Here is a 25865-nt window from a genome sequence, read left to right as displayed (position 1 = left end):
TTCTAATGTTTCACATAGGCACGTTCCTGCTTTTAAGAATTCAGTTCCATTTTGGCAGCAACTCGATAAGTCTTACAGATGTAAATTTTACTTTAGCTAATAAGGGAGCAAGAGGAAGGAATAGGTGGCTTTTTGTTATTTATGTTCTCTTCATTCTGTCGATTTATGGATGTACTGAATTGAACCTTATAAAAAGAAATATAAAGATTCAAAGGAAGCTCTTGAGAGCAAGTTTCAGCTAGTTTAAGTCAACATATTCAATTTTAAATAGATTTATAAGCTACAGATGGGCCACTGTTTTTTTTTGTTTGAATTTTACCTAGAGCAGAGATGATCAAGTGTACATTTAAAAACTTCTAGCTGGGTAAAAAAATTTTGGTTAATCTTTCCTTACTAAAGAACCTTATACATCATATGTCTAGCACTTTAAACTGTCACAGTCACTGACTTTAGTACACCTGTTTGATAGCTATCATCACTGTACTGTTTAAATGGAAAATAATTTTCTCCACTCAAAAGCTGGTTTAACAAATGTCTATTATATGAATCATATTAACAACTAACAATTAGTACCAGACTTTGAGATATATAGGCAAGGACAGTATTTCACATCCACTTCAATTTCAAACAAAAATAATTTATTTTAATTGAACAATTTCTTGGTATTTTTCAAAACATTAATCAAGCAATTATTTCATAAGACTTTTTTTCTTTACAAAGGAAAATTTCCAATTTTGGTTTTAAAAAAGGTAAACCAGTAAGCTACATTAGAGATCAGATACAATATACAGCCTATGCAGCCACATGAGAAATAGTTTTTGCTGCTTTGTTATTACAAACAGGTAGTTGCTTCCTTCAGCTAAAGCCTGGAGTATTGTATTTGTTTTATGCATATTGGGTTTGGGTCTATTACTTGGCAGGAGATTGTACTCCCCTGAGTCAGTATGTTCATTGGTCAGAATAAATTCCAGCATCTGACACCAATTCCATTAATCACAGACAAGCTTGAATAAGTGTAAGATAATAGAAAGAAAAAAATATCTGATGAATGGTGAACACTGTCTATGTATGTATGCTATTCAGTAATATAGTAGAAGAGATCTGAGATACTCTTTTGAGTTCAAGATATATGAAACTGTCTATCAAAAAGGATAAAGTCCTCCTACATGAAATACTTTAACTCAGGCAAAAGGTGTATGAACCAAGTAAATCTCCACCCTGAAAGAATTTAGATAAATTTCCATGTGAAGCCATCTTTGTTATTTCCTTCTTTATTTACAAGTAATTGGCCACTGAGAATAAGCGTGTGTGGACATTTCATGATTGACAATATCAATACAGCCCAAACTTTGATTTCTATGATTAAAAATTCTAATTTAAAATCACTTTCTCAATAAATATATTACATTTCAACACAAAGTCTAACAATTTAGAAGCTGGTCTACACAAGCAGTTGTAGTCCCTTTGAAGAAAATTACTTTTTATCATTACACACATACATTTATGTTTATATTATGGCCCACTGAAGGGGCAGATTAGACTGAAATCTGTGTGATGCTCTTTATACTACTAATTGAATGGTGTGTAGGGTTAACAATCATTTGTTTACACCTAACAGAGGTTTTCAACTATTTCACCTTTTTTTTTTTCCCCCCCCAATTAGGACTTAAGGAATGTACTGGGACAAAGTTGGCTTCAATGATCAGGTTGTTTCAAGTCTTAGAATTCAAACTTCCATTCTAAAATTTTATCAACAAAACACGGTGACTAAAAAAATCACTTTAAATCTTAAATATTGAAACACAATAGCATATAAAGATGGTATAACCTAAGATGCTTTTATTTCATTATATTTTCAGTATCTTTATGCATTGTACCAACAGAAATGTAACCTGTTCACATTGCCATTTTTTCCATTATGCAATCTGAAGCAACATACATGGTTTCCTTTTATTTTCATGAACAGATATTTAGACATTTCACACTTTGTAAAACCACGTCTACAATCTCCAATTCCATTCTTCTGAGAGGCAAAATTTTACAATTATCGAAGGCAGAGTTCTCTTTTTAGAACACCTTAAGTTTACTTATTAATTAGTAGAGTAGTGTATTTCGGATTCTTAGAATATGGAGCTAGAGGGTGCTCTTTCATACTAGAAAACCAACTATGTTGGTTTTTGTAAATATTGTACAGTATGTTCAAATATAGTTACTGAAGAACTCTGCAAAATTTTAATCGAAATCCCCTTTCAGTTTGTTAAATAATTTCTTGGGAGGACCACTGAAAGAGGTAGTGTCCTCATGGTCAAATCGTGAATCTCTTCCAAATTAATTCTTATAAAGGCAGTTCTGATTATGCTGATCCAAGTAATGCAGTGGTGGAAGGTTGGGTAAAGGTAAAGTTTTACTTTTAGTTTCCCCAAATGCCGTCTCACTTGATTTAGGAGGACTTGGAAATACCCAGGAATTGTCTTCCAGAGAAAGAGAATTTCTGCCATAAGAACTGTGTTCCTGAAAGCATGTACCATCATTAGGAATGGATCTCTCATTGTCTGTCCATGACTGGAGGACTGCTTTCTCTGATAAAACCTTTATATCTCCTGGTAAGGGGGAAGATGCGGCATGACAAAGAGCTTTGCCATTTGGTGAGAGAGGAGGATGTCTTGTGTATGTTGCAGTAAAATTCATCAAGTGCAGTTTTGTGCTGTCTCTTCCAAGGTCTTCACTGCATCCTACAGGGGCACAGGCTAAAAAGAAAACACAGACTAAATGTCAGATGACATTTGTGATCATAAAATTCAGTAACACTTCGCTAATTTGACTGAATTCTAGAACTGGTGATGAAATTAACATTTCCAAGTTAGTGTGATCATTGAGGCACTGTGACTAGGAGATGACAGATGATCTGAGTTTTAATCCTGGATCAGCAATTTCCTGTGACTTTAGATACTTCTCTCTTAGCTGCTCCTGATGTCTCTTTCCTTGTCTGCAGGATGGATATAGAGTTCCTGTCCCAACTATGCCACAGAGCTCTTAAAAGAGGAAGAACTACATATTTTTTAAAGTTGGAAACTAATACAGTTAAAATACATGTAAAGATCCTGTTCTTGGCTCTTACTGTAGCTGGAGAAGGGTTGCAGACTGTTCACATGTCAGTGGGGACTGAGATAGTTCAATTAGCCAAAAAAAAAAGTTTTGTACAAATGCAATGGCCTAGAAAAAGACTACTTAAAAGCTATTATTTCACCACAGCCAGCATGTTGGTAATACAGGTTTCTACTCTCCCTCCAGCTCCACCTACCAGTGTGGAAAGGTAAGTTTATCCTTAGCTCAAGAAGGATGGCCAAGAGTAACAAAGGCTTGACTTCATGCAATTTTAGAATAAACAGATTGAACGACATTATAAAATAAGCTCGTTGTTTTTCCTGGGAGAGTGGATAAGGATGGAGGAGAACTGGAAGTGAAGTGTTTGGCTTTGGAAAAAAGGTGATACAAAGGTCAGGAGAAAGGTTGTTCTAGTCTCATCTCTGTACTCCTCAAATCAATGAGTTCTGTATAAGGAGTGGTGACCTTGAGCCTGCCACTGTCATAGGAAATGTGCTAAAAAACTTACGTTCCAAAGCACTGAAAAATACCTTATTAATCAGCTAGGAAGGAACACAAGGATAAGCCATGTCCAAGTATGAAAAGAGCATTGCTCCTTTACTATTCTTTGGTAGTTCCATTTATCATGTAAACAAAGCTACAATGAAAACCCAATGCAGAATTACTTTGTGAGTCCCTTTAAAGAGAGATCTTATTTGTACCATCAACCTTTGGTCTCAGATATAACTCTGGCCCCTGGAAAACTCAAGGACAAAGTGAACCAAAAATTAAGCTAGACTTGCTAAAACACCATATTATTTTCCCTGATTTATATGTAACCAACTCTCTAAAAATGAAAAGGAGTTCTAAATTCAATTTTCCTTTCCAAAGTTTAACATTTTTCCTCACTAATAAACACTCCTGAGGACAAGTATTTATGACATAATCCCCTTGTGTCCTCTTAAGACAATGTGAAATATAAGTAAGTAATTTTAAAGTAGACGGTGATTATTTTTTATAAAAAGTCCTACCTCATTTCTAAAAAGTAAATTTTAGGGCATTCAAATTTGTATCACACAACTTTTCAGAAATACACCTGTTATGTAATACTAGGTACAAATGTACTGATTTTTCTCTAAGGTATAAAAATAGCTTTGGCGAAAGTAGCTACTACTAGTTAACACAAAACTCAAAAAGTTCAATCAGTCAAGCAGTTAAATATGAAAGGCAAAGCAATGAAAATTGTTTGCTTGAAGGGCATAAGGGGAGAACACCTAGTCTTCGTTGTAATCAGCTATATCCTTTGTGGAAAGAAAAGCTGATAAGAAATGCAAAAACCCAAATAATGAATCAAAGTTTGTTTTTTTTTTTTTTTTCAAAACAACCTAAAAAGCTAGGTCTCCAGTGTATTCTGTAGCACTGGAATGAAAATTTGCTTTTGGTGTCTTTTTTTTTTTTTTTAATATATGAAGTAGCTGTGGTAAAAGGTCAACTAGAGCAAACTTAACACCTCAGTCTTATACACATAAGCAACACTTGGCTGAGAAAAGCCACAAGGGGAAAAGAATACAGTACTGAAGAAAAAACACATCAGCAACACCTTTATGTGTGAAGTTGACCAGTATGAGACTGAAGCCAAAGCAGAGAATGGGTAGGCTGCGAACATACTATATATACTTTGGCTTATCAATCTCTCATTTGATGAGATTTTGATAAGATACGACAGCTAGTTGCTCTTCAGGCAGTTTGGCTGGAATCAGTGGTTTCCGGTAAACAGTGACTTGCCTTTCTTGATTGCAGTTGAGGTTTTCAGTTTTCTTAGTAGTTCAGCTTGTACTTGAGTCACCAGATGTAAATTAGACATTTCTCTCTTCAGTTCCCAGTATGCATGCTGCATATTATCACTGAAATCAATGTTTTTACAAAAAGTTAATACTCATCATTCTTTTTTATAGACAAAAGGGAATAACTTTAGAAATATGCAGATCAAATTTCTGCTCCAATTAGTTTTGAGATGATGTAAATTGAATAAACAATTGAAAGATATTCAACTAGGGCATTAATAAGTGAAAAGATCTTGAAAGAATAATACTGTCCATCTGATATGTAGCAATTAATTGTATGATATTAAACAGGGTATAATAAAAATAAATATAACAGATGAGAGCTTCTTGCAGAGTCTCAGAACTGAGATTTTATTTTAGGCTATAATGTGCAGCTATTAATTAGTAAGTAGTAAGAAATATGTTCTTTATTTGCAAATCTGATTAACAGTAAAGTTACACTCATTCAAATATGGATCAATTTGTATTTATCCTTTGATTGTTTTGGCACTGAATTGAAATGATATATCAACTGCTGAATATATATCCAAGTCCACATTAAAATAAAATTTAGGTTTCATGTATTACATTCTTTATGTCTGACTGGGCTGTCTCATAATGTTGGTTCTAAACCAATGTGACATGACAGCACAAGACATGAAGAGCCAGATGATTTCCTGGTAAGGAAAAAGAAGCTAGAGAGGGAGGATTATATGAAACAGAAATGGAAACTTCAAAAATGCCTCTCCTATTTTTATAATTAAAAGTATTTTACCTCAATTATCTAAGAAATTATAATTAGTGATTTTAAACCTAATTTTTATAGATTCTGTTTTCCATTAAACATTCATATTTGGATATTCATTATTATTTTTTTGCTGCTTAATTACCAACTAAATGAAATTAAAATCTTCAGCATAATTCTCATTTTGTTGTACAGGAATATCACAAGGTATTAAGTATAAGACTAAATAATCTTATAGCATTAAAAAATAATTATTACCCCTTAGAGATATTAGTGTAATTTTAGTAGTACAGAAATCAAACTAGACAAACATGTCACCTTATGCTTCAATTTTTGTGTTACCATAAACACTTAAACTTCAAAAGGACAACATTTTTGAAATCTAATATCTCAAATTACAGAAGTAATATAGTTTATATTTAATATATAATCTATAAAATATAATTATTTTGAATTATGTAAGGTGAAATACCTTTTTGTCAATAAACTTTACACTGCTTTTAAGAAAAATGTGCTTTAGTTTCTTGTAAACATCATTTGTTAAGTTGTAGTGTATTAGAAATCACAGGGCTTTTTGCAAGTTTTGAATGGGGTCAAATAATTAGTTCACAAAATTAACCATGTCTACTTCACCAAAAAACATCTGAGATGTTTGCTACAATGAATGTTTCACACAGGAACCTGTCTTAAGTGTGAAGAGAGTTGTTGGTTTCTTGGTACAATTCTGGGCATTCTGTACGCTTTCCGAAGAGTTATTCACATTATATAGCAGTAAGTGTAAACACTGTACATGTGCTAATTCATTCAGTCATGGTATGAATAATACAGCTTAAAAATAGTTTATTATTGGCGTGAGACAGTAAATCAGAGCCCGTTTTAGAGAAAACAGCAAATACTGAAGACAGTCTGAGAGCTAAAATACACAGCTAGGCACAGAAAAGAAGAGAAACAATTCTAATAATGGTGTTTACAGTGCCTAATACAAACTTTTCAGTTCAATTTAGTGAAGACTGCTTAAAACTTAGGTTTAGTTAAAAACTAGGTCACTGAGTTTAATACACATGTAGTCTTCTTGTTTTTTGCTCTTAATGTAACCTGAATTTAAAACTACAGATAGGCAAATCTAAAATTATTACTAAGTATAGCTCACCCTCTTGTGGATAACAAAGTAACTGCAGTTAGTGTTTCCCAGTTTACAGTTAATATTAAAGTGCTATAATCTTCAAAGTGTGTAAAAAATTATTTTAAATTCTATCTACTTGAATAAAATGTTTAAACCATCATTTAAAGGATACTAGAAAAGGCAAGTCGTCATCCCTAATTTTTAGCAGGCTTCCAATTAAACCTCTTATCTAGGTATTTCAAAGACAATATATAGATTGTGGACCCTCCTATCCTCACCACAGTTCCTCAATTGGGAGTATAAACTTTAGTTAAGTTTTGCTTTAAATGCCACCACAAGCAAAATGCTATTAATGTATACTGTTGTCTATAAAGAACTTATACAACTACTTAAAATATTGAAATGTAACACTGAAGCTTCTCAAATGAGAACTCTAAAAACAGATGAAGCACAAATAACAATGGCTGAGCACTAATATTAGGCACTTCACCACATTGTCACACCAACTTGGTAAAGTGGGTAACCTCATTTTACACACGAGGAAATGGGTTGAGAAGTCTACTGCAGTCTGCCATGTTGCTGTTTAAAGCTTTTTTTCACTTACCAGGTCTGATGACTGATCACTGCCCTTTTAGAGTAACATTTTTCATATCATCATCAATTATCACACACCTACAATATGCTGATTGCCAACACAATCTTCTCAGTATAAGTTTTATACTTCTCAGTATAAAACTTCACATCTCTGACTTTTAAATGAAACCTGCTTGTCCACAACTGAAGGAGGGAGTACATGTCCTGCTTACAAAGTGTAACATCTAAAAGCCATTTTCTTAATTGACACTATATCTGGAACTCTTTAATACAGAAATAACTATTCCTTGTATAAGAGAAATCCACTTACTTGAGTTTCTGCTTCAGCCATACATATTTTTCTTTAGCATTTGAAAATTTACTGAACTATTACATCCTCCATCACCACAGTAGAATTAAACTATGGGATATTCTTATCCAAGAGTTATAGACTTAAAAGTGTGTATTTTGAGAACTGTGGTTCCCCCCAAACAAGTGGCTTTCATTTTTTATTGCAAGGCACAGCAAGAATCATTTCACACTGCAACCCAAAGTTCTAAGAAACCATACTTACCCTTATTGTGTGTAATGCACTCTGCTATTGGTATGTTCTTTCTTATTCCATATTTTTACAATGCTTATTATAGCTAATAAAATTTCATAGCACTAAGGAAACACAGAAGAGCTTGAAAAACACTTATCTTTTTTTTTTTTCTAAACCTGGAATTTTAGGAAGTCATCTGTAACACAGTTCCACAATATAAGTTTACAGATGATGAATAAAAGAAGTACAGTGACTCCATATCTAGATCTGGTTTAAAAACTAAAGCAATCAACCTAAAGCCAAAATCAAAACAGGAACTGGGAAGACACTGGTTAAATTTCTGATAGGGTTATTATTGTTAAACGATGTTTTATACAAGGAGTATCATACAAAAGGCCTCCAGTAATTAAAAGGTTCACTCTGTCTTACAAATCAGTATACTACCTCATTTGCCTGGCAATATGATGGAAGAAATACAAAAAAGGAGAGTTCCCAAAAAGCAAGCTATCCAAATAACTGAAAATTATTCCTTAAAAATATCTAAACCTTTAGTTAATGGTTTAATGGAAATATCCCTATGTACTTTCTCCAATATAGTAAACCAATCTGTCATCTGAATTGTTCCTCTTAAAAGTGGATGAAGTAACTTACAAAGATTAACAAAACACAAGAACATAAACTGGAAACAGGCGGAAATGATGAGGCGAAAAATACAAAACAAAATGCAGTGGAGAATGAGGCTAACATAAAAATGCATGATAAAAGTTTACCAACAGTAGGCCACAAATTTGGTTCTAAGTTTTCTAATATATAACCAGAAGAGAGAAACCTAATTGGTTTTGCAGTTCACATTGTCTACCTGATACAAATGCAAACCAATTTGCAAAAACACACAAGTGTATATGAGCACTGAGAGAGCCACTGGGACACGCTGTAATTACACAATTCTTTCCATACATCTGTTGACACGGATTTAACACAAAGTAACTTTTAAACTGAATTTAAGGCAATTCTTTCTAAAAACTCCTCTGAATTGATACTGAGCTTTAAAGAACTGCGAGATTACACTCTGGAGCCACAATTACAGCTTTGCAGCCTTGAAAACGGAATCGTCTCCTTGGGACTACAGCTTTCCCCAAATCCTGGCACAGAGAGATTTTAATATCTGTTAGTTATCTGATGCCTTCAAACAGGTATTTTTTGGGGGAGTCAGGTTTTCAAGAAATTCTTAGTGGATATGATCCAAATTATGTAATCTCCCATGAATGGAAGCAGAAATTCCATTCTATATCACATATTTCGAATGTACTATTTATATAGCCCCTGTATTTGATCTCTCTTGCTGATATTTATTCATTCTTTACTCCTTTCTAAGCTGATTAGAAGTGGCTTACAAAAAGGACAATACAGAAAAATAAGGGGAACCCTAGGTTGACAGGAGAAAAGAAGATAACTGACAAGATAATTTTCAGAAATAGTTTACATGGACACTATACTAGACACATTTTTCAAAAAAAAGAAAAAGTTTCCTTGCAGTAAACTTAGATAAAATTCGAAGGCATAATTGAAGTACTGTTCAAATGGCAGAGTTAAATAACTTCAACAGAGATTGTACTGCCAGCTCACAAGCCGAATAAAACAGTTACTGCCGGCACTTTATAGAAAAAGTCTGCCAACCCCTGATCTAGAAGAATGGCTGTATGTCATTTCCTCAGATTGTTTTTCCTAATTGATCATTTCTCTCAAGCGGGTTTTTGATAGAAATTGGCCTGACACAATTCACATTATTTACTTAGGTCAGTAAACTTTGGAAACCAAATGACAAAACAATGAAGTCAGATCACTATTTTTTATTGGATGGAGGGTAACAATGTAGAGAGGCTATCTTAACATAGTAGAAACAACAATTATTAGATAGTTTAAAACACAGAACTGAAGTTACTTAAGTAAAAATGATACGTATTTGAGGAAAAAGGGTTGAAAAAGTATATGGACTCTGATGGCTACTTCTATTCTTATGGGAAGAGGGAACAGTCCTGAAAATTCATGCTATCCCATGATTGCGCCACTGCACTCCAGGCGGCGCTACAGAGACTCTGTCTCAAAAAACAAACAACAAACAAAATAAATTTCATGCTATCCCAAAGACTAACAACGGCCAAGTAAGCTCTTAAGACAAAGGAATGTTATTGTATATAGATAATGAATAATTCTTCATGTACAAATTCAGTATTACAGAATACTTCCACAAAGCTAGTTCCCTAAAATCATACCTAAAATATTACTAAATGTTCAGAAAGTTTAAGGCATCCCATTTTTCTGCTACTTAAATTCAAAGCTGTTATTAACAATTAAATTTTATTTTATAAATATATTGTGATCAGAGGTTACATTCAGTATCCAAACAACATCCATTTTTTGTTTTTAGGGTTAAGTCATAAAAGAAATCTAAGGACCTACACAAAGTGACTTATGGAAGAGGACTGCTGAAGAATGGTCATACCTTGAAATGCTTAGTTTTTGGAGATCTCTGCTCTTCAGATTGTCTTCCTGATATGGATCCTGTCAATTGTTTAAAAAAAAGGAAGTTTAAAAGTTGTAATTTTTACATTTTATTTAGTCTCAGCTCTTACATGACCAGAGACATGTTTCAGGTTTTACAGAATATATCTGTAAGTGCAAAGAATAAAATTGGATTTTAAACTCAATTTTAATGAAACACCTCCAATCTGTAACAAATATCTCTAAACCACTTCCAATAATTTAAAGTATGCTAATACTTTAATTTTCTTTAAAAGAATAAAATTGCTCTCATTTTGTAAAAGACCTTGGAATCTTACAAAATATATTTCTGAAGACACCAATCTGAAGTCTATATTCAAAAAAGTGTTACACATTTATCACATTTCTGTTTACTTACGGTACAGGTGAATGAATTCTATGGGAAAACGGAAGTTTTTTGGAATTTTACTTTTTGTAGTACTACCAAAAACACACCAGAATTTTAACAGGTCACTGTTTTAAAATGTCAGCATACATTTCCTCCTTCCACATGGATTAAAAATGACCTGGCGAGGACATCATAAAGTCCCTATATGCTTTTAAATTTAGTTTATTTAGTTTGCAGATGTGACAGAAAGAACCTTCAGAAGATATTTTTCAATGGACTTAGTATGTTTGAGACAACTCTAACACACTTGTTTGCAATGCATTCTCATTTAACGATCTGTAACAAATAATGATTACCACAGGTATTAATTCTACTGGCAGATGTGGCCAGTATAAGCTCAGAATACCAATTTTAATTTTATTATTTCTTACTAATACAATCTAAATTATATAATTTGCAGTGAAACATTAAAAAGCAACACAAGGACTTCATAAGTACTCTGAACTTGAGAGTAAAATGTGAGAAATACCTAATCTTACAGGAGTTAAAACATTTCTGGATCTCTGATTTTAATACCCTAACAGTTAAATTAAATCTTAGGGAGCCCATGGAGAGGGGAAACAGAACTGGCCCAGAACTGGCCCACAGGTCCGGGAGGTCTGACCATTAACAAGACATATATCCTTGGACCTTGTTTTTCCTGTTCCTTGCAGGAAATAATGGAATCTGATCAGATCACTTATAGTATCTTCATATCATCAATTAAAATCTTTTTAAAAAATTAGTATATACTTACGCATACATGTTCATTGAAAATCTTCATTTTTAAAGCCAACAATATAAAAAATTTGACAGTTTGAGTGGGAAAATGTTTTTCCAACTACTATCTAACAATTCAGAGACTCTAATGTACATCAGCAGTAAGCTCATAGGGACTGTATCTAGTATTCAGACGCTTTTGTTGCTAGTAATAGACTGCCTATGTCCTAAAGGTGATAATGCATCTGTTCCCCAACTAGTGCCATATGATGTGGGAGTTTCATATCAGGTGAAGCCCATGGCTACGAAATCTTGGGAAACAATGTTCAAGTTATATAGGTTTCTATACTACAGCAGAACCTTTAACATACGACAGCACACTGTGAATCTCTAACTGGGCTACTGCTATTAGGGATTTCAGACGTCTTCTAAACCAACTTGATTTTACTGATCCAGTATCTCTTTTACTTCTTTGGCCCTAGAGTCTGTATTTCTCACAGGATCAACTGTTCTGAATATAAATGGCTGGAATATTAGGGGACACAGAAAGTCTAAAAAGCCCATAGTGGAAACTGCCCCTGTAACCTCACTAACATGACATACTAATGAACTGAATTCCCTCACTAAACACTTAAAAAAAAAAAAAAAACCCAAACAAAAAAAACCACTACTATATCCATGTAGGATGCTATTACATACTTCAGGTTTTATAAAATGCTTCACTGAAAGTGTCATCTTAAAAAAAAAAAATTTGTTAATATGGCTAGAGTAATGTGAGCTAGAGTAGTATGGCTAGAGTATTGTGAACATAAATTTCTCTCCTTGGCTTCCTCTCAGATTCGTGTATCCAAGAGGACTCTGGCCAGCAACATCATTGAAAGAAGATTTGCAAGTATGCATCAAGATTTCAACTCGGAACCCTTGATAAACTGTTATTTCCACTCTTCCTCTTCTTTGTTCATTTATTTTAGTTTGAGTAAGCCCTTTTTAACTTCACAGCCTCACCCTACCCCTAATAAATGCCTGTGAAGGTGGGGGCCATCTTATAAATATTGCCTTTTCAATATTCCTCTCTTAACTCATCTTAACTATTAAAAGTTTCTTGTCTCTCAGACATAATTTAGTCATCATTTAAAGAAAGTGATTTCTTCTACCTCTAGAAGTCTGTTTCTGTGATTTGGTTACTTATGACAGATGAATTTAAACTAAAAGCAAATTTATTCCCTAGCACCATCTAGTGGAAAATAATAACTAAAATGCTAAGAATAGAAATTTCAATACATATAAATACCTAAAAATACTGACCTTCTGGATTATCAAATTTTTTAAAAAAGCATTTATCTACTGAACATACTATATAATGGCCACTATGCTAACTAGCTGTGATTAATATACTAAGTCCTGTGAGCATGACAGTCATGTTTGATCAGGAGAATAAAACTGTGTCCCCTAATATTCTAGCCATTTATATTCAGAAACAGTTGATCCTGTGAGAAGTACAGACTCTAGGGCCAAAGAAGTAAAAGAGATACTAGATCAGTAAATAAAGTTGGTTTAGAAGACGTCTAAAGGCCCTAATAACTGCTTCACATACACTAATTTAACCTTCATGAAAAAAAGTATTTAATGTCTACTTTACAGAAAACAACTTCCAAAAAGTAAAATGGTGTTCCTAATGTTACAGTTAATAAGCAACACCAAAATTCAGAGCTAAGTTTCCGATTCCATGGTACTGCTTCCTACACTACAACAAAATATCCATCACGTATAAAGGCTATCAAATTATTTCCTTTCAAACAGAATATAAATACTGACAATTATAATTCAGAACTTCAAGGTGCATATCCTTTCTTGTAGACCCATCTTTTGAAAAGAGGCTTCTCGGTGACAGTAACTGATCTGTGGAACAAGGATGCTGAGTCTTTGAAGGAATTGTGGTGTGTGGCCACAAGCTCAAAGCTGGGAACAATCAACTTTATATGTCAAGTAGGAAAAACAACCACTTTGGCTCTAGCGGGAGATGACAATAATTTTTGTAGTGTTTCCCTTTTATCAGGGATGGGGGTGCCAAAGTGAGTTCTCATTGCCCATTTCAGAGGAATTCATTTGGGCAAGGACTAGGCAGAGTGCTATATTATTCTCAATGTCTGGCTCATTCTTATCGAGTGGTCACCTCTCATAAAAACTACATTACAGAAGAAAGAAGTATCAGCTCCATCTAAGAACACTTGAGATTCAGGGCAGAATCTGGAAAGCAGTCAGGAAGTATGGGATGGAGTTCCCCTTTCAGGTGGCAGTATCCCAGAGGAACAAGAAATAAGAAACACAATTCCTCGATAGTGTTAGAATGCTTTCGTAGGCAAAATGGTTGAGTGCAGAAACAATTATGTAACTGGTTATACCTTAGTTTGAGACACATGAATGCATAAAATGGCTATTTGCTCCAGACTACTAAGCTTTTCAATGTCTTGTAATAATTATTTAAAATCTGCATTTGGTGCACTGCTGTCACACTACTTTGCTACTTTATCATTTCTTCTTTTAATCTCAACACTGTCATGACGTCTGAAAACATAGATCCAAGCTTGTTAGAACCTCGTGTAAAATATTGGGCAAATAGACTCTTGGTGAGGACCTAAGAGGCAGCTTGTTTTAGTGGTTGACTTCAGGCTAAACACACTTCAGTAATTTAGCAGGTTTTTGTTATTGTTTCCAATTCTTAAATTCTCAGCTATTTGCTGGTAGTTAAAGATGCCCCAAAGTATTAGTCTTTTGAAAATAAGTAAGCTCTGTCATGTTTTCTTTGTTGGTCATGTTGTTTTGTTTAATTCTAAAACTTGAGTTGTCCCTTATGATATATAAATTAATGAAACTATTAAGTAAAATAATATAGGACTTAAAACCTGAGTACTCTTTAAACTTTACAGAGAAAAAAATAACTTAAGGAAATTGAAGGAAAGAGTCTGAAAGAACAGTTATAATAAACTAATAAGCTTACTAAAAATCAACCTTTTAAACAACAAAATTGTTTAATTTTGTGACAGACTAAAAGTATATGGCATGTCAAATTTTAGCAGAAATGCTTAAAGAGGTAGATAAACAAGAATTTTTTTATTCTCTAAGTAATTACAATTTATTTTAACGCTATGGTTTAATACATACTTAGTTATAAATCCTACATATGATGTACAAAGAACACTGAATTTCTCGATTTAGTAATTCTGTAATACCGTCTGTTTGGCTTTCTGTAGTTCTATTTTGAGATCGCTACATTCTTTTCTCATTAGTTCCAGCTCTTGTTCCAAGCCATGGATCTTCAGGTCACAGCTCAACTTTTCCACCTCCCAGTTTGATGAAGGTGTATTTAAATTCCTCATCACTACAAAAAGGATGGACAATGGAATTGTTATCTTTTCCTTCCACATTGATTGCAATTATTAAAAATAGGTTACTCTGGTAAAATGTAGATAACAGAAAAACTATCATAAAACATATATGATCAATAGTTTTTTAAAAACAGTAATTATTAATACTTTCAAGTATCTATGCTAAGGAGAGTAAGAAATCTAGCAATCTTGTTTTAGAATTTCTAAAGACAACTACATTAAAATCAAGCATGTGCTAAAATTGCAGACAGATCAATATTCTACATAAGGTTAAAACAGTGACAAAAATAATAAACTGAATAAACTGAGGCTCAGCTAATCATTCCATCTAGTCCTCTCAGAGAATACGAAGTTTGACCAACAAGCTCAGAGTATGATGTCAAAACAATTTATCCTTAAACATTCCACTGCAGAAACTCAATACAACTGGATACTGCATCTCAATCTCCTATCAAAAGGTCTCTCAGAGGCCCACTCTTAGCTTGTCTCATCAGAACGAATATTCACGGGAACAGGCTATATTCATCCATATGCCCCAGATCCAACTTTCCACCCCAACATTTCATCTGCACCTTTTAACAACCTTCGGAAAGAAAAAGAAATTGTAACAACTCCACAGCAGCGTGTTTAACTGTGGGCAAGATGCTCAGTAAGAAAGAGAAGCCGGGACAACCAACGGGCTAGGTGATTTCACTTCTGCTGCTTGCTCCTGCGCTTCTACTCTCTTCCTCTTCTGCTTCATCACAACCTAGACCTGAATAAAAACCATCACACTTTCTCTAGGAAAAGTGCAATATATAGCTAAGGAAAAGTTAAAGGAAGTTGATATTATGTGAAGGTAGAACAGAGAAATTAACATAAACCTAAAAGGTAAAAAATAAGGTCTTAGCATATGGATACAGAAAACTGTTGATATTACAAATAAATGGAAAAATATGCTAATTCTGTTGGAATACTTATAACAAGTAACTGGCATACCCTGCTGAGTTTCCACCTCTGTCCTCAGCTGGAGGAGTTCTACTTCTTTAGATTGTAGCTGCTCATTCAATACTTTCAAAGATTCAGAGTTGTCTTTATTCTAGTTAAGTAGGGAAAATGCCAAATTACATTCAATAAAATCTACACGATGGTATTATATTGCAATTTTCAGGTAGATATTGAAAAAAACACATTCTTGTCTTTAAAAGCAAGGTGAGAAAATGAACTCAGTTTCTCAGAAATCTCTTTTTTTCTTTTTCTAATTTAGGACATCATTATTCACTGGCTTAATAGAAAAAAAAAAAAAGACTAAATCTACCACGTCATAATTTTTCAAAGTAAGTCAGTGGTGTTAGACATATTTAAGTCCTAAACATCATTACATACTAAATATTTTACATAAAAATAAGTTAAAATATTACTAAAATTTCCATTTTGCCTTGAGCATATATACAAAATTTTAATTACTAAATGTGAATATTTAACTTACTTCTAATTTTAAACCTCTTGAAGGAGAAAATTCATTTCCAAAATACAGATGTCATTCTTTTCAAACCAACTTACCATTTTGTCCAGTTTGCTCTTCAAATTATCTCTATCAATGCAAACCTCTCGATATGCATGATAGGCCTTATTTACTTGTTCTCGTCCCACGGAACTTGTTTCTTCATCAAATCGAGCTATTAGCTAATGGTATGAAATTAAAAGAGAAAGCTTAAGAGAGTATTCTACAGATAAAAAATAAGTCAGTGTTCTGATGGCTCCATATCTTACTTGAATTGTTGTAATAAGGGGATAAAGCCTGGATTCATTAGATGAGTATTTCATTTCCACACAATTAATCTTTACAAAGAAAGCAAAAATGTGCAGAATATTTTTTGAAGTTTTCTATGCTTTTACCTAATCAGTATTTTATAATTCATGGTATCTGTTTTATCACATTAAATCATAACTACAACAGAGTATAGATGTGATGCACAGTGCTTAGATGTTTTTCAAATTAAAAGTATCTAATTTTCAGGAGAAAAAGCAGCACCTTAGGGCATACTTGACTTTTTTTTTTTTTCCGAGACTGAGTTTCACTCTTGTTGCCCAGGCTGGAGTACAATGGGGCGATCTCAGCTCACTGCAACCTCTGCCTCCCAGGTTCAAGTGATTGTCCTGCCTCAGCTTCTGACGAGCTGGGATTATAGGCGCACCACCACGCCCTGCTAATTTTTGTATTTTTAGTAGAGATGGGGTTTCACCATGTTGGCCAGTCTGGTCTCGGACTCCTGACCTTAGGCAATACACCTGTCTTGGCCTCCCAAAGTGCTGGAATTACAGTTGTGAGCCACCGTGCCCAGCCAAGGCATACTTGACTTTTTAAGAAATAGATGTGCGTGTTAATTCATTAAATCCTTCATATTATAGAATAGGAATTAATAAGATTGTTGGTCATGAAGTACAGAAATATTTCCAATGTTAACTATACATAAAATCTCATTTTTCTACTAAACTTTAAAATAAAGCTACATGATCCAAAATGTTACCTTCTCTCACTGTATCCCAGTATGTTACAAATTTACATAATCAACATTAAAGTAAACATAATTCATATCAATACAAAGAAATTATAATTATTTTACAACCGACTCCTTTCCTCTTACTTCCTACCAAAAATGAATCAAACTCTACCAAGCTCCATCTTCAAGTTTTTTTTTATATAGGATAATTCATTTCCTTGGATAATTAATTTCCATTATACAGGACAATGCATTCTTTACCCTTTGTGGTAGCTGCTCTTTGTAGGATAAAAATGCTCTGACCTGAGCTGAAAAAATATAAACTAAGCTAAGTTAAAACTTTAAAACTCAAAAACAAAAGGATGACTGAAGAATATTCCTCATATATAAAGCCAAGTAGATTGGTGCTTTATATTGAATCAGCTACCTTACTTATATATTCTATAACAGGTGTGTCACAATTGTACATGGAAAGGTAAACAGAAAACATCAGTCTATCAGTTAAAAGTATTATTCCTATTACATGTGTTAAACAAGAGAAAGAATGTTGAAGTGAATATTTCAGCCCTGGTAAATACATTATTAAACCTATTGGACAATGTTCCAGAAGCTTCCTCCTTTGATACTTAATATCTTTTGTCAGTGTATCTTTTTTTTTTTTTTTTTTTTTTTTTTTTGCCCAGATTTGAAAATTCTGAATAAAATACATACAGCTATGAAGGTAAGTAAACCTGAAAATGAAATAAAAATATTTGGAATATAATTCCAAGTTATTAAATCCTCTCCTACAGATACAGGTACAAGTACGTGGTACGTGAAATACAGGATAAGTATAATGCCCAGAGTTTTCAGATTAGCAGTGAGTTATTCTTGGAAATTTAGTACAATCATGGAAGACAGCACAAAAAGTATTCAAAATTTCAAATATTTTGAATTATTCCTTATGTCACAAACACAATGAAGGTAAAAGATAAAAATTACCTTTTCTTCCAAAAATCTTATTCTCTTCTTTAACAAAGAGTTCTCTTTCTCTGAATCCTTAAGTCGTTTTTTGATGTCTTCATATGCAGTGACAAGAGCAAAATGGGAAGCAACAGATTCATCTCCTGAATATATTGAAACTGGAGTCACTGTATCTCTCTTATGGGCTTTTTCATGATTCAGAATACAGATATCATCTTCTACCAGTGCATCCATGACAGCTGTTTAAAAGAAAAAAAATATGAATGACAAATGTCTCACTGAATAAGTGAAAAGGAAAAAAAGTTATAGTTAGAATAATGTAAATACTAGGACAATGTTTAAAAACCAGACTGCCTGGGTTATATTCTAAACTCTACCATTTAGTGTCTGACTTTGGGAAAGTTGCTTAACCTCTATGCTTCAGTTTCCTTATTTATAAAGTACAAGGAATAATAGCAAATACCCCATAGAATCTTAAGAATATTAAATGATATCTATAAACCACTTAAAACTATAATTGTTAATATGTTCTATAAAAATCTGAAATATCAGCTTCATTAAAACAATCAAAATTTCTTAAAATACTTCATCCCCAAATATTCCTTCTCCTAACATTTCCACTTAGATCTATTAGTAGCAAGTTTTAGAGCTTCTCAATTTATAACTTCTCAAAAATTCTGAGTATAATTCATTACAACATATTAATATTATAGAAGTCTTAAAGCATACTCTATCTTTCCATACCAGTAATTGGTTATGTTTGTTGTATATTTAGAAGACAAATTAATCAGCACTTGAGTGTCCAATATGTCCCACTATCATATACTACATTATTTTATCTCTTTCAATTATCTGAACAATTCTATGAAATAGGTATCATCTATATTTTATAGGTAGGTTTTAGAAAGTTGGATTAGCCCCGTTAAATCTAGAAGAATGTTAAGCTCTGTGAGGGCAGAGGCTATGTCTGTTTTGCCCATCATTGTGTCCCCATCTCATCACTGTGTAAAAATTGCTCAATAAATACTGATTACTGAATGAAGAGTGGGTACATCAGGATTCAAATCAAACTCTGACTTCAAAACCTAAGAGGCTAGTTACCTTCATTGTTTAACGAAAAACTGACTTGCTCTGAACATCTACGTTTGCTGTTAGGTTCAGCATTACTTCTCTGAGAGTTATGTTCCTGAAAAACATGATGGAAGGAGAAATTGTGGCTAAAACCTTTTAAGACCTCCTGGGAAAAACAGAATAAGAGGCACTTTAGATCATGCAAAAGAACCCAAAAAGTCCTTTTAAATATTTTTTAGTTTAAAATAAAAAACTAAATATAACATTCTAAAGAAAGATTATCAATTGAATTTCATGTATCTTAGGTCAGTAATTATTACTAGAAAGTGAGTTTTTAACTATCCCTTGTTTGAAATAAAACTTGGTTACTTACTAACATCAGTCACTGTTCAAGAACATTATAGATGAAGAAACTGAGGTAAGAGGAATTTAAGTATTTTTTCCAAAGTAACATAGTAAGTGGACAGTTGAGATGTAAACATAGACAATTTAACTACAGCCTTGTTTCCAACCCGTTTCACTACGCCTGCTTTCTTCCAAAATGTCTAATCTCCCTTCTCGTATCAACTAATGCCCATAACATTTCTTTTGCCTTATTTCAGACCACATGAATACCAACAAAAGGTTTTGTGTTTTTCTGGGTCTGGTCTTATATCATTGTATTTTTGCTTTTCTAATTGTACAACTAAAAACTTCCAATTGTCAACTAAAGCAACACTTGGGAGCACCTAAGCAATTTGCATCTAGGAAAAAGCAAGGCAGGTTAAAATCGATGTGTACGCTACAAGTCTTGAGTAGGTAAAACCTGCCATCTAGTCAATCTTCACTAACATCAATTTAACATTTTCTAACCACACAGGACAATTCCCACTCTTAAGGTACAATCTTTCCCAGTTTTTCAATAAAGTCCAAGAACAAGAATATACTATGCTACCTACAGTATACCAAAAAAGTGGCAGATTCTCAGAACCATAATTAACTCATGCTGCTTCTGATGCAAGCTGTATTTGCTCCCAATGAAAAGTTTAAGTTTTCTTCCTCTAAAAGAGTTTACTTTTCAGTCTCCAGATTTAATGATATTCCAAAATAAGAGAAAACATATTCCTGTCATGCTCTTGCTAGCTGAAACTCCCGTTATTTCCTTTCAAAAGAAAAGTACAGGTTTTTCTCATATGGCAAACTGAAAGTATGCATATATATCTTCATATAAGAAAGACTCTTACACACACACACACTCTCCCCTTAAAAGGAGAGCAAGTTAAATAAGCATTAGATGGCTAGGTAAGCGGTAGAATGCAGTTTGGTTTAAGGAGAGGTAAAATTGTGTCCATAGATGTTTGACTTAAATAATTTAATACTCAACCCAATGGGCAGAATTTATTCGATGTGGATTTTTTCTAAAGACAGCTGAAAACAAGAAATAACATAAACTGCTCTACAAAGTCAAAAACAGATATCTTGCAGTTTGTGTATTTTAAAGATTAGGGCTCATGCACCTCTGTTTTACAGAAAGTTCTAACTAGCTCAGCTGTGATTTACTTGTTCATTTTTATCATGAAACAATCATTTACACAGCAAGGAAAACCCAGAGTGAGAGGCAGAGTTGTGCAGAAAAATAATTATTATACCATAAAGGTAGGTAATAAATTTGAAACAACAGAACGCTATGGAGGTCTGAGGGAACGGGGAGAAAAAGTGGTTTTCAAAGAAGATGCCACAAAAGAGCAAATGTCTCTTAAGACTGTATTCTTACGTGAAGAAAATGGTTATTTTCATTGTACTGTACTTACTGTACTTACACCTTCACAGCTTGCTAACTTCCAGTCACATGCATTTTTCTACCACTTAGCTAAGTACTGTTATGAACAAAGTCTTAGAAAAGTTAAATACCTTACCTATAGCTACACAGCTAATCAGTGACTACGGTGAGACGTGAACCCAAATAAGCTGTCTTCTAAGTCTATGGTCTTAATACAACATTTGGAGAGGCAATACAAAAGGGATTCTGCTTATCCTAAGAAGAACATGGACAAGGCATAACTATGTCATAAAGAACACTTGCCCAGGATTCAGAAACACAGACTCTAGTCTAGGATTTGCCACCCTGATTATAGTTTAGTTTGCTTTACCTCTCTAGATCGAAATTTTCCCACCTATCTAGAATGATAGGGTTAGACTACATCACTAAGATGCCACCTTACTAAACTGTGAAGGCAAAAGTTTAATACAAATACAGAATGGCAACCTAAACAGAGAGAAGGGAATTCACATTTATGCCAGGAGCTGCATAAAACGTATGGTACACACATTATCTCAAGTCCACACCAAACTTGGCAAGGAAGGTATTAGCACCATGATAAATGAGGAAACTGAGGCTCAAAGAGGTGAGATAAATTGCCTATATTCACACCAGCAGTATGTGACAAAACTGAAGCTTGAATCGAGGCCTATATGGTAGGCTCTTTATTCAATATTGCCTCCTGAAGTAAATCATATTTAGAATTTTCATCACCTTTCTACCTCTGAAAAGCTAGGATATTCCCGAACCCATTTCGTACAATCAGTCGAAATACTATGGAGCAAGGATTAAGTCTTATGAAGACGAACAGACCAATGCTTATTCCCCTTCCTCTATTTGTAATGAAATAGGGGCGGAAATAGCCTAACTAGTTTATGAAGACGGGTCACCGAGTACCTCTTTTCAAGACATCATCTCTCATGTGCGTACATTCGCAATAAAATGACCTGTAATTCAATAAATGTCCAAAAATGTACTCAGCATTATATACAACATGAAGAAAAACTTCAGTTCCATTTTTATGACTCACTGAGTTATCCAACAAACCGCGTTAGTCCAGAAATCAGTTTGTATTGCACTGAATCATAAGACTCTTCCACAGTTAGCATAGGTATGAAGAGCAGTCTACTTCTTTTCATTCCTTTCATACAGTAATACCTCTAATGCAATTCAATGTTACTGGTGTTACTGATAATTATTTTCTAACAGTACAAGACAACTATACTTGCACTCTGAATATAAGTGCCATAAAAAAGAAAAAAGTTAGATTGGTCCTGTTACTTCACGGATTATAAAAAAACTTCATCATTTTACTTAATAAACATGACAGGGTTCTGCATTGGTAATTAACAGTAGCCAAGTGTTTATGGTACACCAAGCGGTATGCTTCATCTTCTGGAGAAACTATCTCATTTGTTCTTCATAAGCATTCAGTAAATCTATGTAATACCTCCGAGGTTGTAAATAATCTCCTCAGATTACAGGTGGAGAAATTGAAACATGAAAACATTAGAAAGTAGAGGAGCCAGAAATGAAAATCAGGCAGCTGACTCCAGAGCCACCATAACTCTTAGAAACTACGCTTTGGTGACTTAGAGTATGTATTACCCCTATTTCAGAGATAAGGAAAATGAGGAAGTTTAGCCTTTCCCCATTGTCAAGTAAGTGGAAAAATCAGCATTCAGATACTGCTGTTCTGACCTAATCCAGTGTCATTTCCCATTGTGTTATGCTGTCTCTTTAATATTAAAACCTTCTATTTGCGTAAGACGTCTCGCTTACAAACAGTATCACATTAAAATTTTGTAAATATCCTGTAAATGATGCCCTGTTCTCAATTTACAGATGATGGAATGATCACAAGATTGGGCAATTAGATATGGCGTTTTTAGAGAAATGAAATTGTGCCTTGAGATCTTGCTCAATCCAATTTGAAATTCCAATCTAAAAACCAAAATGCCTTCTATACTTAAGGAGCAAGGGTTAATTTCAATCCTGGTACGTTTGTCTTTGATTACCTTAGCAAATTTCCATTACGTCTTGGAGCAACTGAGGTTTGATTGGTATTAAGAGTTTTCCTGGGGATTTTATCTCGCTTTCGAGTATTGGGGTTTCTTGTGTGTAGAGGGTGTTAGCTTACCTTGCACGTAGTACTAATTACTCAACAAACAGCCGAAGGCTGGAATGAATACCGTACACAGGTTAGACATTGGAGAAACGACGAATACCTGTTAGCCCTCGATCAAGTGCAGGACGTCGATATTCACTACTCAGATGCCCCAGGGAGTGCCGTCCTAGCCAACGTCCCCCTTTTCTTTCCGATAATTTGTATCGGAAAGAAGCCTTTGGCAGTCCCAACGAATAAAAAAAACCCTCAAGGCGCCCCAGTAAGAAAAGCAGGAATTAGAGAAGTGAATGACCAAGAAGGGCCTGGACAGCTGGGGGTGAGGGTGACAGGGGAAGGGGTGTGGACAGCTGGGTGTGGAGGTGACTGGGGAAAGGGATGCCCAGGAGTGGGCCGCTCCCTAGTCAAAGGAGGGGGCGCGGGAGGGAGTAAGAGAAAAATGACGTGTCTCTTCGGACCAGCAACAGCAACGGAGGTTGGCCGCGGCATTGCCCGCATCCCTAACCTCCACCCGGCCCTGGCGAGTCACTCACCCAGAAGCCAGGCTACGTAGGGCCGCCCCCAAGGCCGCCGAGTTTCGATTCCTTAGTGTTTGGAAACGGACCGAAAACAAACCGGGTCGCCAGGGGTCACCACGGGCTTCCGGTTTCTTCGAAGACACCGCCGCTTCCACAGCGAAGGGAGTTGCACCGGGTGCGCCGCGGAGGGAGTCCCATTTCTTCTGACTCGGCAGGAGCCCTGGATGTTCTGGAAGGAGGGACAAGCCGAGGCTGGAGGGGCTGGGCCGACGCGGAGAAGGCCCGTTACCCAGCAATACGCGCGCGAGACCCAGGCCCGCCGTCGGGACCAACACGGGCCGGTGGGAGAGGAAGCACTGCGGCAAAGGACTCGAAGTGTGGCTCAGCTCTCAGCCGGAAAAGGGGCCGCCGCCGTCCACGGGCTCGGCGCCAGGGCCGCGCGAGGAAACCGGAAGTCAGGCCCGAGAGAGCTGGGAGGGCGTAGGGAAGCCAGGTTCGGTCGTGGGGGGGTGGGGAAGTGCAGGAGTGGCGCGCGGTGTACTACATGTCCCGTGAGCCTCCGCAGCGGAACGGGGCGTGGCCGCGCGACGCCAAGAGGCGGAGGCGGAGGCGGAGGCGGAGTGGAGTTAGGGAAGAGCGTTGGAGGCCGAGTGGAGTTAGGTAAGAGCGTTAGCAGCCGCCTTACCAGTTGGGCCAGGGGCCCCTTTCAGGGGCGCCCTCTAGTGCGTCTTTTTCACACAGCGGCCTTTTGGGGGTCCCCGGGCCGTGTGGTGCGTGCTGGCTCGGCTGAGTAGCGCCCTTACAGGTTTAGGAGCTGACGTGGCTGGAAACTGGGAAGTCTGTTAGAAGCAGTTTACCCCTCTGTAGCCTCTGTTTTCTAAGCTCGTTGCAAGCCCTCAGGCGATCACTTGAGGCACAAACTCGACGAATTGCGTAGGGGTCTGTAGTTATTCACAAACGACACCGCGGCTTCCAGCACATTGCTCAGTTTATGAAATGAGAGGGAGAAGATGCCAAAGTATTGGAGTTGTGCCCGGCTTCCCTGGAGTTGCCACCACCTTGCTTATTTCTAGATGGTAGACAGTGCCTAGCTGTGGAATCACGAGTAGTTGAATTAATTACAATCATGGAAGGTCGCAGCCAGATGGAACCCCTGTCGCTCTAAGGTATTATTGGTTAAATAAACAAATAAACAAAGACCAATAATTATAGGAAATTTAACTTCACTAACCGCCAATTAGCAATACGGACATTCCTCACCACCCCCTTAAAGTAATATTTTGTCATCTGCCGGCTTAACTATCAGCCCAACTGTCAGCCCAATAGGATGGATTTCAGTCAAGGGTTTACATGAAAATTCGTTTTTTTTAAAATTGTTGTTGAGCCTCTCTTTTTTGGTTTAGATTTAAGTGAAAATTTATAGTTGTTAGGAACAAAGACCACAAGTTGAAGTTTTATGATATTTTCAAAAATACTTAGAAATGTGTATTAATGTTATCGTTGAGAAAGGAAACGATTTGCTTCAATTTACTGGGCTGGAGAATGGAAGAGAGCAGTGTTTTTAATATTTTGAGCAAGTATCAGTCCTTAATTTTTTTTGATTACTTCCGTGATGCATTTTGAGAATTTTCAATTTAAAACAACAATTAGGTGGTGTGTTTTTACAGGTAGAGTTTTGAAGAATGCTAGCAAAATTGGTTGAGGCATCACAAGTCATCAGACGTATAGTGGTAATCTGGTTTTTAATTTGAAGGTGTAGAAATATTTTTGAATCTTCGTTCACAATATAAGATAATTTAAGAATTGTTGAAAAGGCAGGGGAAATCATTTTTATCTTTTCTTTCTGGGTAAGTAAAGAGAAAATGTTGTCATAAATCCGTATTTTGAGGTTTATCTGTTGAGGGAGTCAATTTTTGTTTCCTAGTGCACACTACACAGTGGGTTTATTAACAAACATATAATGGGTTTGTTAACAAATGT

At 35.3% G+C, this 25865-nt stretch overlaps 2 protein-coding genes across 6 annotated transcripts in view; one reads left to right on the top strand and one right to left on the bottom strand.

Annotated features, from left to right (window-relative positions):
* Window positions 1-621: 621 nt before the first annotated feature.
* On the bottom strand, window positions 622-24326 carry AZI2 (5-azacytidine induced 2). Of its 4 annotated transcripts, none has more exons than XM_005545578.4 (9): window positions 23901-24326; window positions 19475-19559; window positions 18392-18612; window positions 16470-16592; window positions 15906-16005; window positions 14772-14920; window positions 10396-10454; window positions 4870-4988; window positions 622-2747 (listed from the first exon to the last, which is right to left on the bottom strand). In XM_005545578.4, exons 3-9 carry the CDS (start codon window positions 18605-18607, stop codon window positions 2329-2331), a joined length of 1185 nt encoding a protein of 394 aa, XP_005545635.1. In that variant the 5' UTR covers window positions 18608-18612; window positions 19475-19559; window positions 23901-24326; the 3' UTR covers window positions 622-2328. The 4 variants fall into 4 exon arrangements, with proteins under 4 accessions (XP_005545635.1, XP_045242997.1, XP_005545634.1 ...); XM_045387062.2 differs by lacking the exon at window positions 23901-24326 and adding an exon at window positions 23383-23811; XM_005545577.4 differs by lacking the exon at window positions 19475-19559.
* A 130-nt stretch (window positions 24327-24456) lies between these two features.
* ZCWPW2 (zinc finger CW-type and PWWP domain containing 2) overlaps window positions 24457-25865 on the top strand; it is a 159521-nt gene continuing 158112 nt past the window's right edge. For both annotated transcript variants that reach the window (XR_012430625.1, XM_015445012.4), the window contains exon 1: window positions 24457-25051. The gene's annotated coding sequence lies outside the window, so the exon portion shown is untranslated. The remainder of the gene's footprint in view (window positions 25052-25865) is intronic.

This window comes from Macaca fascicularis, chromosome 2 (assembly GCF_037993035.2).
Source record: "Macaca fascicularis isolate 582-1 chromosome 2, T2T-MFA8v1.1".
Taxonomy (NCBI): Eukaryota; Metazoa; Chordata; class Mammalia; order Primates; family Cercopithecidae; genus Macaca; species Macaca fascicularis.
The sequence above is the reverse complement of the archived record's forward strand: the minus strand, read 5'-3'. Positions and strand labels throughout refer to the sequence as shown.

Bases quoted from the DNA above. Each gene is read 5' to 3' on its own strand.
- AZI2 (XM_005545578.4), bottom strand. From the start codon at position 18,607: ATGGATGCACTGGTAGAAGATGATATCTGTATTCTGAATCATGAAAAA. The intron at 16,006-16,469 runs GTAAGTTGGTTT...CTACTTAACTAG, and splicing joins AGAGCAAACTGGACAAAATG to AATAAAGACAACTCTGAATC. The intron at 10,455-14,771 runs GTATTACAGAAT...AACAATTGACAG, and splicing joins TACAGAAAGCCAAACAGACG to GATCCATATCAGGAAGACAA.